This window comes from Adiantum capillus-veneris, chromosome 2 (genome assembly GCF_014529385.1).
Source record: "Adiantum capillus-veneris isolate H3 chromosome 2, ASM1452938v2, whole genome shotgun sequence".
In the NCBI taxonomy this organism is placed as follows: domain Eukaryota; kingdom Viridiplantae; phylum Streptophyta; class Polypodiopsida; order Polypodiales; family Pteridaceae; genus Adiantum; species Adiantum capillus-veneris.
This window is the reverse complement of record NC_140932.1, coordinates 68558010-68571535: the sequence shown is the minus strand read 5'-3', so window position 1 is coordinate 68571535 and position 13526 is coordinate 68558010. Positions and strand designations below refer to the sequence as shown.

The 13526-nt window shown below is 47.3% G+C and overlaps 1 protein-coding gene across 2 annotated transcripts in view; it reads left to right on the top strand.

Annotated features, from left to right (window-relative positions):
- Nucleotides 1–13526, top strand: part of EMB1135 (RING/FYVE/PHD zinc finger superfamily protein) — a 240192-nt gene that overhangs the window by 159131 nt on the left and 67535 nt on the right. For both annotated transcript variants that reach the window (XM_086486114.1, XM_086486118.1), the window contains one exon: nt 13384–13481. In XM_086486114.1, coding sequence (XP_086342240.1) covers nt 13384–13481 — 98 coding nt within the window. The remainder of the gene's footprint in view (nt 1–13383; nt 13482–13526) is intronic.

Here is a 13526-nt window from a genome sequence, read left to right as displayed (position 1 = left end):
TCTTGAGAGTAGGTCTCTTCCTCAAGAATTCCTTCTTCTCTTCCAATGAAGGGAAGCGTAGTATGAGAGCTCTTTCCTTTGAAGATTCTCCGGGGCCCTCACTCTTCTTGCCCACTCTCCATGCCTTTGTGTGTGAAGGCTTCTCCACCCCCATCATTGATGTGAGGCTTGTGACCTCTTTTTCCACATTGTTTATGTCCTTGAGGCCGGTTACCCTCACATGTAGAGCCCGCACCCTCCTTCTTTGTTCCTCTTCGAGGGTCATGTTGATAAGAGTGGGTGTACAAGGAGCTTCCTTACCTTTCCCTTTCTTGGCAACCTCAATCCATTTTTCGGCCTCCTCTACTTTCTTTTGCGTTTCGGATATGACCGCGGCCCATGACTTCTTCTCCTCATTGATGTTGTCAATTTCTTCCCTCAAAGAGGGCTGAAATTCCCCCTCTTCAAGCCCATTTTTTGACCGTGTTTCCAACACTTCTTTGTGGAGGTCCAAAATGCTATTCTCCAACGTGGCGATCTTGTTGAGAAGATGATCCTTCTCGTCCTTCCACCTCTTCTCCTTTTCTTCATTTTCTCGGAGGAAAACGGTCTTCGCGTTCCTCCAATCTTCCATCTCTTTTCTCCATGCTTTCATTTCCAATTCAATGATGGAAATTCGTTTGGAGTGAAGCATATATTTGAGTTTGCTTGTTGCCATAGGTGAGGTTGGGGATGACATGAGAGAGAGAGAGAGAGAGAGAGAGAGAGAAGAGAGGATTGATGTTTCTAAAGTGCAGAAAATGCAGCAAACCCTAAAACGCAGATCTGTCCAACAACCCAAAAAAAAAAAAAAAAAAAAAAAAACAACATTCGCGAACCCTAAAATACAGGTCGCGAGCCCTAAAAACAGGTCGCGAACCCTAAAATACAGCAGCAAATGAGAGAGAGAGAGAGAGAGAGAGAGAGAGAGAGAGAGAGAGAGAGAGAGAGTTCTATTATCGTCCTGGGAGGTCAAATATGACCTATGGGACCAAATGAACATGTCACGTGGTGTGAGTGGAGTTCATAAGTGACTCTCGATGCTCAAAAATGGCTGAAATGAGCATCGCAATAGAGAGTCCACATCGTGGTTGGGAGAGGAAGGTATGTAGGGAGAGATCATGGCTGAATATATGGGGAAAAGAGGACCTAATGTGGTCAAAAGCTGAGCACTCAAGTAGTGTGTGGTACTCACTCTCTCGCACTTGACGAGGGCATAAGGTGCAAAGTCGATGACACTCCTGGCCAGTGCCCCAACGTCCTGTCTCGCAGCGTAGAGAATGGGAGCTAAGACGAATGGAGGCAATGGTGCGGATCGCACTCAACGGGATGGGCTCAAGGATGTAGGAATGGGTTCGGTTACCTCGTTCCGAGAAGAAGAGAGATTTGTAGTTTGGGGCAACGTGTGTGGTGTAATGGCTGAAGCGAGAACCTCCGGATTTCTCCCAAGCCGTGATACATTGGCGTTGTAAGAAGGCCTCATTAACTTGGGAGTCGATCGACGCATCCTTGACCAAGTGACATGCATCCCATCTTCCAAACCATTTCTTGATATCAAGCATCCACCCCGAACTTAGTATTTTGCTCTTGCATGTCTTTTGAACCATTTGACTTGCTTCATATGCGATTCTAGGAAGTCGATGCAAAGGGCTGCTACGTTGTGTCTTACGCATGTACTCCACAACCCTTTGCATGTCCAAGACCTCAATGGGAAGCAATCCGGACTCAAGAAGTAAGAGCATGTAGGGTGTTTGTGTCTTGACTTGGAGAAAGTTGGTGAGAAAACGCTTTTGGACATTCTCAAACTCTTTCCAAGTAGACTTCCCGATGCTTCCACCCCACACCTCCACTCCATAAAGAAGCACCGGTGTCACCAATGTGTCAAAGAGGTACTTTTTGAGAGCCCAACACTTGATCTCTCCTGCATTGCACATGTTCTCAAATGCATAATAGGCCCTCTTTCCTGCTTCCAAGCGACGCATTGCACAATCCTTCCATTTATGATTGGATGGAACCTCAAGGCCAAGGTACTTGAAGTGATCTACCACTTCAAGTTTCTCATTGTTATATACAATGCATGGATTTTCATCATTGAGGGTCTTTACAAACATAACCTTGGTTTTGGATCCATTCACGATCAGCCCGCTATGTAGGAAAAACAGTTCCAAGACACTCATAAGCTTTTGTGCATCTTCTAAGGTATGTGCCAAGAGCACTACATCATCGGCATAAAGCAAAAGCATGATCACCGCATTTCCAATCTTAACCTCTTCTATGCCTTCTTGCTGCATAAAGTCAAGAACCATGCATTCCAATTCATCAATGAGTAGCCCAAAGAGGGTTGGGAAAAGTGGGCATCCTTGTTTGACACCAATAGTGCTTGCAAAAAATTCTGAAATTCCATCTCCCATACTTAATCGACATATCACTTTTTGGTAGATGCGAAAGACTGCATGCATAAATTCTCTCGGCACTTGAAGGCTTTGCATACGTCTCCAAAGATTTCCTCGCGGTACTATGTCAAAAGCTTTCTTGAAATCCACAAAGCAACAATACAACTTTTTTCCTTTCAATCGAGACGCTTCCATAAGAACTCGAAGAGTGACAAGGTGATCAATAGTGCTATGATGCTTTCGAAAACCTGCTTGGCCAAGTGCACGTTTGCCATTCTTTTCAGCCCATTCACTTATCTTCATCTCCATGATACATCCAAATAACTTTGCCATTAAAGAACCAACCATTTTAGTGCGATAGTTGTTCACATTGTTTACATCTCCTCCTTTGTGCAAAGGTTTGATCCAATTTGCACTCCAATCATGAGGCATGCCATACTGAAGTGCAAGGTTAAACATATCGCATATCCAATATCGTGTTTTCTTGCTTGTCCATTTAATCATTTCAGCCTTGACACCTTGAAGGTCACCTGCCTTACGAGTAGCAAGATTCTCAAGCGCGCGGCATACATCTTCAATGGTAAAGAAGGGAGACATAAACGGAAGGGAGCTACAACACTCCATCTTATCAACATTGGGTTGCTTATAGAGATTCTTACAATGCATATACATATCCTCAAGAGTCAAGTCACCAAAGCTCTCAACGCGCTTGCCTTTTAGATTTTGCCAAAACTTGCCACATGCATGTGCTTTCTCTTGTGCTAAAAGAAGTTGTTTTTCGACTTCCCACCTTCTCTTCTTCTTTTGAACAAGTGCTTTGTATGTGTGTGAACATTCCAAGTAAACTTCCTTATCTATGATTGCATCCAATCTTAGCAAGTGTTTTCGGGCTTGACTACATTCCATGTCAAACCATTTCTTCTCGGTGCTACCCTTCTTAGACCTTTTGCAAGACATGTGTTTCACCGAAAAGCATTCCTTCGCACAAGAGAAAATTACTTCTTTGAAAACTTTCCACTTGCATTCTAATGTTGGGATCTCTTGATGCTCTATCATGTTTAACATTTGGTCCACCATATCAGCATATATAAGTGCTCGTTTGAAGTCTAGACGTAGGTACAAATGATTCACATCATGATTGGAGGCTACATGCTCGGGCCGTTTACCACACTTGAGGTCAATACATAACATCCTATGATCCGATTCCGGATTCCATTCACCAAGTGTAATGCTTTGTATGCATTCTAGAGTGGCTTCCGAGAACAACATATAGTCAATCACGCTAGCACCGTTGTGCTTTCTACATGTAAAGTCATTGGTGCCTTGCCATAGAGATACACCATTTGCAATGAGCATTCCGGTACTATTGCACATATGTAGAAGTGACTTTCCATAGTGATCCACTTCTTTTGCATCATTAGAACTTCGATTATACATGTATGAGTCATCCATTCTTCTTGAGACATGCGGCATGTCTACTTGTTGTGTGTCGTGTTGTAGCATATTTGTGCGAGCATTCATGTCTCCAAAAACAATGACTTCACCTTGATCCTTGTAATGAGCAATGTCTTCCTCTAGTTCAACAAAGGGCTGATCTCTATCCATATTCAAGCAAGCATAAAAGTTGGAGTCATAGTGAGGAATGTAGCAACCGGCCACAAACATGACTTGACCATTTGGTGGGCTGATTTTCAGCCATAAGTAGCGTTTATACTTATCTTCTTTGACAATGGAAACATCTTTCAAACCCTTTTTGGTCATATATGCTACGCCTCCTTGGCCTCTTCGTTGCTTTGCAATTTTGGCCCACATCAAAGAATGCACATCGTATTTGTCAAATCCAAGAATTCGTTGCGCATCATGCTCCCATGTTTCGACACGAAGTATCACATCGGAGTCATTGGTAAGCTCATCAATGCCAATTCCCGCATTCCATGGATACCCGTTACAATTCCAAAAGCTTATTCGCAAGCGTGAGTTGGTCTCATAGATCATGTGTCCCTATTTGTTGGGTGGACTTGCATCCTCCTTAAGTGGCTTTTCTTCTTGAGGTGATACCTTAACCTTCTTGCTTCTTTCCTCATATGCTTTGCGACGTACATTTTGTTGCATAATAGTGCGATCCTCATATACATTACAACCTGTTCCTTTTAGGTAGGTCCAACCATTGTCAAGGATAATCTTTCTCTTTACCTCATCAGCCATGGTACATACAATAGGTCTTTCTCCCGAGCGAGGGACTCCTTGTTTTCCACCTCGATGTGCACCATAAGCCATGATTCCTGACATGCCAAAGTGTGTAGCAAAAAACTCTTCAATAGCAACTGCAAGAGATTGGGGTGTTTCCATGCTTTCCTCCTTGATTCCACGAATGACGATGTTCTTTGAGCGTTTTTGTCGTTCGTGCAATTCTTGAGTGTCCACATTCTCTACATTCTTTGCTTGGACAACGGCTTGCGTGATAGGAGATGTAGAAACCACATTATCCTTACATATATCAGCCCATGATTTGGATGCATTTCTCAGCTCACATACATCATGTCGTATTGTATCTATTGTTTCCTCTTTCAATACATGATCACTCTCAACTTTGCTCAAGCGCTCTTTCAATACATTCATGTCACCAAGAGAGCGTTTACATTCTTGAACTTCATTCTCAAGATGCATCAAGCGTGTTGTTTGCATTTCAAGAACCTTCTTGAGGTGCTCATTCTCCACAATGAGAACTCTTAAAGTACCATTCTCCATTGCAAGTGCGCGCAACTCTTCACCTTGTTTGTTGACGGTTTCTTGTAACGAGATCAAGTAAGCCATGATCATTGCTTCCGTTGTTGTAGATGATGTGGTTGGATTAGCATCCAAATTCCTTGGAGATTATGCATCATTCTCCATGGCGAGTGTGGCTTTTCCACCCTTGCGAGTTTTGTCTAACATTGCCTTCAAGTCGGCAACAAAACGCAAAGTTTTGATAGTTTTTTCAGTTCTGAGATGCTGTTACAGCAAAGCCTTCCATTACACAGAAAAATTCTGTCTTTACATCAATGCGTAGAGGGCTTCGTGCTCTTCGATTGAGGCTATAGATCACCTAAATCGGAGTTCAGATGAGCAAGTTATGGTCAAAAGAGTGAACTGCTGTCTACTAGGTCAAAAAACGGCTGAGAGAGAGAGAGAGAGAGAGAGAGAGAGAGAGAGAGAGAGAGAGAGAGAGAGAGAGAGAGAGAGAGAGAGATGAAATGTTATATTAACGTCTTCAAAAGGCCAAAGTGACCTATGAGACCAGTTACAATGTGGTGGATCTGATACAAAGTCAGAGTAACAAGATGACAAAAATGAAATGACAGAATGACAAAATAAAATACTATGGAATCCTAAAGTGCTAGGTATGAACTAAGCAGCCAGCTGGGATAGCTAGATCAGAGAGAGAGAGAGAGAGAGAGAGAGAGAGAGAGAGAGAGAGAGAGAGAGAGAGAGAGAGAGAGAGAGAGAGAGAGAAATGTTAATGAAATGTTATATTAACGTCTTCAAAAGGCCACAATGACCTATGAGACCCGAAAGTTACAAAGTGGTGGATCTGATACAAAGTCAGAGTAACAAAATAACCTAACAACAGTACAAAACAAAGATATATACTATGGGGTCCTATGTTCGTCGATGTGAGTCAAGCAAAAAACTAAGCAGAATAATGGGCGGCTTGTTGGGATAGCTGAATCACAAGAGATCTAGCATCGGTCGTTGGCGAATCTCATCAATTTCCTCCATGGTTAGTAGTTTGACCGGGCATCGTGTATGCCTAGCCAGCGTGCTCCGAATTTTCTGTCGTAGCCTTCGTCGATGCTGTGTAGTTCTTCGTAGTCGGGCGAGCGCCTGGATTTCCCTAGTTGAATCGCTCGGTCAATCAGTGTGCCTCTGGTGTGAGACGGGGGGGAGCTCTGCTGTGGGAGTGGCTCTTGCGGCTGTCCCGTGTCTGCTCTGAAGAAGTCTGTGATCCGTCTTTGAGACTGGCTAGCCTCGCCATTCATCAGGCTATCTCTGTGTCTGCGCAGCTCGAGCAAGAACAAACCCAAGCATCTCTTATCTTCGTATCCCACTCTTGAGAGCGGTCCAAAACCCTCTCTGAACAAGCAATGGAAGCGGCCTCGTATCTCGTAGTAGACGGGGCAGCGGCATGTATAGTGTAGCTCTGTCTCAGGTTCCATGTTACATAAGGGGCATGTCCTGTCCTCTGCTGTATCTCCCAATTTCAATCCGCAAACTGGCGAGAAGATGTGCGTAACTGGCCAATAGCACATCGTATCCCATGAGACAAGTGGGTATCCATGTATCTGGGTCTCGCCACAAAACCATCTTCCGTAAGCTGGAGGAGGTGGTCTCTATAGAAAGCCATGTTCGTGCCCAATTCCTGTGCTGGTTGTATCCATGTCCTCCTGGTGTCTAGCTGGGTCAGGTCTTGGCGGATGAGCTTGGTGATCTCTGACTGTGTAAGAGTGAGAGATGGTGCATCCAATGAGTACTGGAATGGTGGCAGCCTGTCTATGCTGAACCCATGTGCCTGAAACCATGATGTCATCTCTCCATACCAGCATGTTGTATCTCCTTGAATGGCTAGCTGTCGAGAGGATTCAAGTGCTATGCGAGCATATCGATCTCTAGGAAGTGCCCATGTGCAGTTTATGAAGGAGACTGATCTGGTGAGCGCCTCCACCACAAGTGGGGGGGCCGCTAGCTCTGCTCGGATAAAGGCCCGTGGTACTGATGCCTTGGCTCTAATGAGCCGCGAGATCATAGAGACGAGAGGTTTCTCCATGTTCCCCCATCCGTTTGAGCGACCTGGCCTCCCGTGGTGATCCAGTGAAGGTCCCCATATCTCGGTTCCATAGAGCAATGCTGAAGCCACCAAGGTGTCAAAGAGCCAGAGCTTCGTCCGAGGCTCCTGAAACTGAACCTGCAAACACATCCTCTCCAATCTACCCAATGCTGCGTGGGCTCTAGTAAGTCTGGTCTCTGCTGCTCTTCTGAGTGAGAATGCAGGTCCGCTAAAAACCACTCCAAGGTAAATGTAAGCGTCTGTGTACTCCACCGTCTCTTGGCCGTATGTGAATGTAGGTGCTAACCTCCTGATCCACTGTGGGGTGGTATTAAACCAGAGTTACCGGGGAACGCCATCCCATGGGCAGGGAATGCCGGAACGACGTTCCGGGGGGGTTACATGGTCTGGAACGGCCCGGAACGGCCAGACGTTCCGCAAGGACTTTTGGTACCGGAACGGCAGGCCTGGAACGGCTCGGAATGGTCCGGAACGGCCCGGAATGGGCAGATTTTCAGATTTTGGTGATTTGTCTTGTGAGCCTTCCCCTTGTTAAATGTCCCTTCCCCCACCCCTTACCTTCACTATGCACACAAGCTTTCAAGGGCCAAAGCTAAAGCTCTACCCTCTCGACTCTCGACTCTCAAGCTCTAGCCTCTTTCAAGCTTTGAAGTCTAGACTCTAGAGTCTACAAGGCTAAAAGCTCTCCCCCTCTCTCTCAAGCTCCCTCCCTCTCTCTCTCAACTTTAAGCTCTCTCTCGAGTCTCTCCCCCCTTCCCTCTCTCCCCCTCTCAAGCTTTCAAGTCTACACGACACACGTTTGTCATAGTAAGACTGAATGGTCTTCAAATCAAGTGTTTTGTGAGTGTTAAGAGTCAAAGGACTCTGATACTACTTCTATTCAATCACAAAGAGCTTGAAATTGCATTATTTGGGTGTTTTTATGCCTCCCGTTCCGCGCCGTTCCCGTTCCGGACCCTTCCCATTCCCCCGTTCCGCGGGGGATCCCGTCGCTGTTCCCGTTCCGCGTTCCGGGTAACTATGTATTAAACACCATAACCTTGCTTTTACCCAGGTTGACAGAGAAACCACTTTCATGGGCAAACGTATGCAAAGCATCCAATTGACGTTGCATTCCTTCTGGGGATTCGGAGATCAACACTATGTCATTAGCATATAACAAAAGTGGAATCCATGTCCCTGCCAACTGAGCACCTTTATCCCCATCGCTGTCAATGTAGTTAGAAACCTCATCCACATACATACCGAAAAGAGTAGGAGAGAGCGGGCAGCCCTGCTTCACCCCAATAGTGGAGTGAACCGGTGTAGAAAGTCCCTCCGGGGTGCGTACATGCCCTACTACTGATCTATACAATGCCATGATCCCCCAAATGAGTTTTGTGGGTACTCCCATTTCCTGTAGTCTGCGCATCAGTCTAGCTCTGGGGACCGTGTCGAAAGCTTTGCGGAAGTCCACAAAGCTACAATAGATCCGTCTCCCATGAGATCTGCCTTCTTCGATGATGGCCTTGAGTGTTAGGATATGGTCAAGAGTAGAGAAGCCTCTCATGAATCCTGCCTGCCCAGTTGCACGTATCCCTTCCCTCTCTGCCCATCTACTCAGCTGTTGCTCCAGAATGGATGCATAGAACCGTGCCAGTGTGTGCCCAATCATAATAGTGCGATAATTCCCAGGCTCCATGGGTCTCCTGATTTGAAGATAGGTACGATCGTAGATAGGCTCCAAGAGTCTGGTAGGCCCTCACACATGGCCCGGTTAAACATAACTGCTAGAAGCTCTGCTAGTAGGTCTTTGGCATGCATGAAATGCTCAGCGACTAGGCCATCATGATCATATGCTCTCCTAGTCTTCATGCTGTCAATAGCTTTCTTCACCATCTCAGCGGGGGTGAAAAAGACACATTCGTGTGGGCATGGATCGGGGGGGTTGGGGAGGGCCGGCTATCCAGGTACTGTGTACAAAGATGATGCGTACTGCCCCCAGGTCTCTGTGGAGGAACTCAGGGGGGGGGACTGCTCATGAGAGAGCCGCCACGCCTCACGCGAGTCCTGACTCAAGAATAGCTGATATAGATCCTGCTCGAGTCTAGCCAAAAAAGCGCTCTTCTTCCGCCACACCAAGCGTCGGAAGTCAATCTGTGACTGTCTGCGAGTGACGTCCCCCAACAACACCTCCCTCTGAAACTGGCGGCACTCCTCATCGTACCAGCTGTTCTGAGGCATGTTCCCTGATCGACGGCTCTGCTCAGGCTGGGTGTGTGGGTATGCTTCTGCTGTTGCCTCATGTAATGTCCGTGTCAGTATAGTAGTTAGCTCTTCCAGAGGTTGCCTCGGGACCTCTGTGCATAGGCGTCTGTAGATTCCGTCCATGTATACAGAATCCGTCTCCCGTGTGAATGTGTAGCGAGTACGGGCTGCTACTCGTGGCCTGTGTGCTACGCTGAACTGGAAGGAGATGGTCATCGACACCAGAGCATGATCCACTGCCACCCCGATCGGTCTGGGCTCAACTGTGAGATCCTGGATACTAGAGATGAGATTCGGTTGTGCCATGACATAGTCCACTGTGCTGGCTCCATGTCTGTGTGGGAAGCATGTAAAACCTCTCGAAGTAGGAAATCTCTGTAGGCAGTTCAAGATGGCCAATCCATGTGCAATGCCCATGTCTATCAGGTGTTGCCCATACTCAGTACATTCCACATCGTGTGATAGTCTGGAAAGGCCCGTCTTTGCAACATCTAGCTCTCTTAGCATCTCCTCTGAAGTATCATAAAACACTGCCTGGTGATGGGCAGTCCTAGCATTGAAGTCCCCTAGGATGATAATGTCACCGTCCCTAGAGAACTCCCATATGTCATCATCCAAAATAGAGAAAGGGGATTGTCCTCTGGGTGATGCATAAACTGATGTACTCGGGGGAAAGTAGCAAATAGCTAGATAGAGGTATCTGCCTGTCTTTGCTTTCAGTCTCACCCACATGTACCTAGCCTGCTCGTCCCTTCGGGCTATATGTATCAGTGGCTGCAGATCCTCTCTAAATAACACTGCCACTCCCCCCGAGCCCCGCCCTCTGTGCTCTGAGCGTGTCTCCTGTCTGTAGGCCATCTCCCACCTGTATCCACTGATGTGAGGCATGGATTGCCCTGGGGCCTGGTGTGTCTGAGAGTAAAAGATGATGTCTCTTCCAGTAAAGCTATCCTCAAAGGCACCCACATCAAGACGCATAGATCCATTGCAGTTCCAGGCAGCTACTTTGAGTGTGATCCCATAAGTCTCGCACCGTCATGTGGAGCGTCGTTCTCGTATTACCACTTTTCCGTCTCGGTAAAAAGCGATCTTGCCTTTTTCTCTTGCCGCTCTAATCTCCGGCATTACTTCCTGCATATGAGCGATCTGCGAGAGGGTGAGATCATCCCCGAGAAACATGCCAGTCTCTTTAAGAGTTGGTCTTTTCTTCAAGAATGACTTCTTTGCTTCCATGGAGGGAAAACGGAGGATGAGTGCTCTTTCTTTTGAGGTTTCTCCACTGCTTCCATTTTTCTTTATGTTGCCTACTCTCCATGCCCTTGTGTGCGTCGGCTCATGAATCCCCATCAAGGCTGTGAGTTCTTTTACTTCTTCGTCCACATTGCCTTTGTCTTTAAGACCGCAAATTCTCACATGTAAAGCGCGCACCCTTCTCCTTTGCTCCTCCACTAGTGTCTGATTAATGTTGTTGTTGGGTGTGGGCGTTATCTCCTTGCCTTTTCCTTTCTTGGCCACCTTGATCCATTTCTCGGCTTCATCCGCCTTCACTTGGTCTTCCAGCGTGCTTATCTTGCTCTCTTGGATCAGCATGCGTCCTTCGAGTATGTTTATTGTGCCCCAGAGGTTGCGGTTCATCTTGGTCATGATCTCCGTCATCTCCTCTTTGCATTTTTGAATGGCATCGTGTAGGGGGTCGGCTTTATCGTTCATCTTCCTCATGCTTGATCGCCGTCCGCAAGGGAGTTAGGTGTACGTGTGCACCCACCCTAGCAGCGGGCTCGGCGGCTGGGAGTCACTGGATGTACGTGTGCATCCACACTGGCGGCGATCGCGACGAGTGGTGGAGCGCGAGGCGGTGTGGCCAGGTGCCCTCAATATGCTCAGTTGTGTGTGTGTGTGTCTCGAAAACAAAAGTGAAGGAGGGGGGGGGGGGGGTGAAGTATTGTAGAAATGAAATGAAATGTTATATTAAAGTCTTCAAAAGGCCATAATGACCTATGAGGCCCGAAAGTTACAAAGTGGTGGGGGCGGGGGCGGGGTCCCAAAAAAAAAAAAATTTAACTCCCTACGCGTAGAGGATGGACATCCTACGCGTGAAAGGAAAAGGGGGGGGGGGGGGGTGTAGAGATAATCTACGCGTAGGAGAGGCGGGGGAGACATGCTACGCGTAGAAAGTTGGGGGGGGCTAGGGCAGCGTGCAGCGGGCGCGGGGGGGGGGGGGGAGAGAGTGTGCGTGAGCGGGTGTGCACAGCGGGGCGCCACGAGTGTGCAGCGCGCGAGCAGGGCAGAGCAGGCACGCGGATGCAGGGCAGGGCTGACGCGAGGGTGCAGCGCAGGAAGCGGGTGTAGGGCAGGGCGGGTGCGAGGGTGCAGCGCAGGGCAGCGGGGGTGCGCGAGCAGGGCAGGCAGCGCAGGGCTGCGGCGGGCGCGAGGGTGCAGCGCGCGCGAGAGAGAGAGAGAGAGAGAGAGAGAGAGAGAGAGAGAGAGAGAGAGAGAGAGAGAGAGAGAGAGAGAGAGAGAGAGAGAGAGAGAGAGAGAGAGATGAAATGAAATGTTATATTAATGTCTTCAGAAGGCCAGAATGAGCTATGAGACCAGAAAGTTACAATGTGGTGGATCTGATACAAAGTCAGAGTAATGAAAATGACAAAATGAAATAAAATGACAGAATAAAATGCTATGGAATCCGAAACAGATAGGTGTGGAAAGCTACCGGTGTGAAACGCTGAAATCGGTAGGCCTGGCACATTATCAGGTCAGCACAAATCACAGAATTTCGGTAGACCTGTGCCACATGGCATGTTAGCGTGATTTACGAAAATCAGCCTCAGAGATCAAGCCTTTGGTATTTTTGGGTTAGGCCCCTCAACTGATGGTCATAAGTTCTTCAAGGTGGTAGGGGTTAGGATTTGGAATCCCTAACCCCCCTTAGGCCCCTCGGCCCATCTTGTGGGTTTAGTTCCTCTTGTCCACTTGGCGATTTCTCTTCCAGTTGGGCACACCATGTCATCACTATGTGACAACTGAAGAGGGCCCATCACTATTGGGTGGTCCCCACGCTGGAGCAGATCCCTCATTGGTTTGCCCGGTGGTGGAATGGCAGGAGTGGGTAGGGAAGTCATCGATGAAGGCTGGAAAAGTGCTTTCCGGAACCAATGTGCATAGCTTGGATAGTGAATTTCACCCTCTTTGGGCTCTTGGGCGCCCTATTGATCTGTGTGTGTGGGGGAGCGTGATGACCTCTACACACCAAAAATCACTTGCTCTTTTTCTTATGAAACAAGGAGCTTGTGAGCTTGAATGTGGCGATAGTTTGAATCAATTCTTAGGCCAGCTCAATATCGCCTTGCCTCATACATTGACAAACGATAGATGGGATTTTACAACAATACTGACAATGGCCCTGTCCAATGTCACCCTTCCATAGAGGCGTCTGTGGTAGGGTAGGTCAATGGAGAGGAAGTAGAGGCTGCTGGAGCTGCAGTACTGGGATTTGAGAAATCTTGCAGGGCTCTCGATGATGGCAGTATGGGGCTTGCTGCTCTGCTATCCCCTGAGAGAGTATCTATGGGATGTCTAAGCTCCAATTCAAACAACCCAAGACACATCTGGTCCTCAAAGCACATGCTCTGAAGTAATGATCCAAAGCCTTCACAAAAAAGGCAATGGTACCTCTTTCTTCTGTGACACTCATGGATACCCCTAGAGTGGAATGTAGTACAAAAAGATGTATCTGATTCGTTCTTTAGGTTCAGTATTTTTAGAGAAAGGAGAGATAACTCTATTTTTTAATAAAGCTTACGAGTTTTAGCAGGCTCTTCGATAACGAGGCTAGTATTAAGATGATTTCCTACTTGAAAGTCTCAAAAAGCTTTGAACTGTTTACATGCTTGATTGCAGCTTGGTGGCCCGGATGCTGTAGCAGAGATAACTGGTCGGCGTGGATTCTTAGTACGAGCTGCAAATGGAAAGGGAGTTGTATATCAATCTCGAAGCACGTAAGTGAAAGATTCTGTTTGTAGTTGACTGTTCTATCGTGTTTT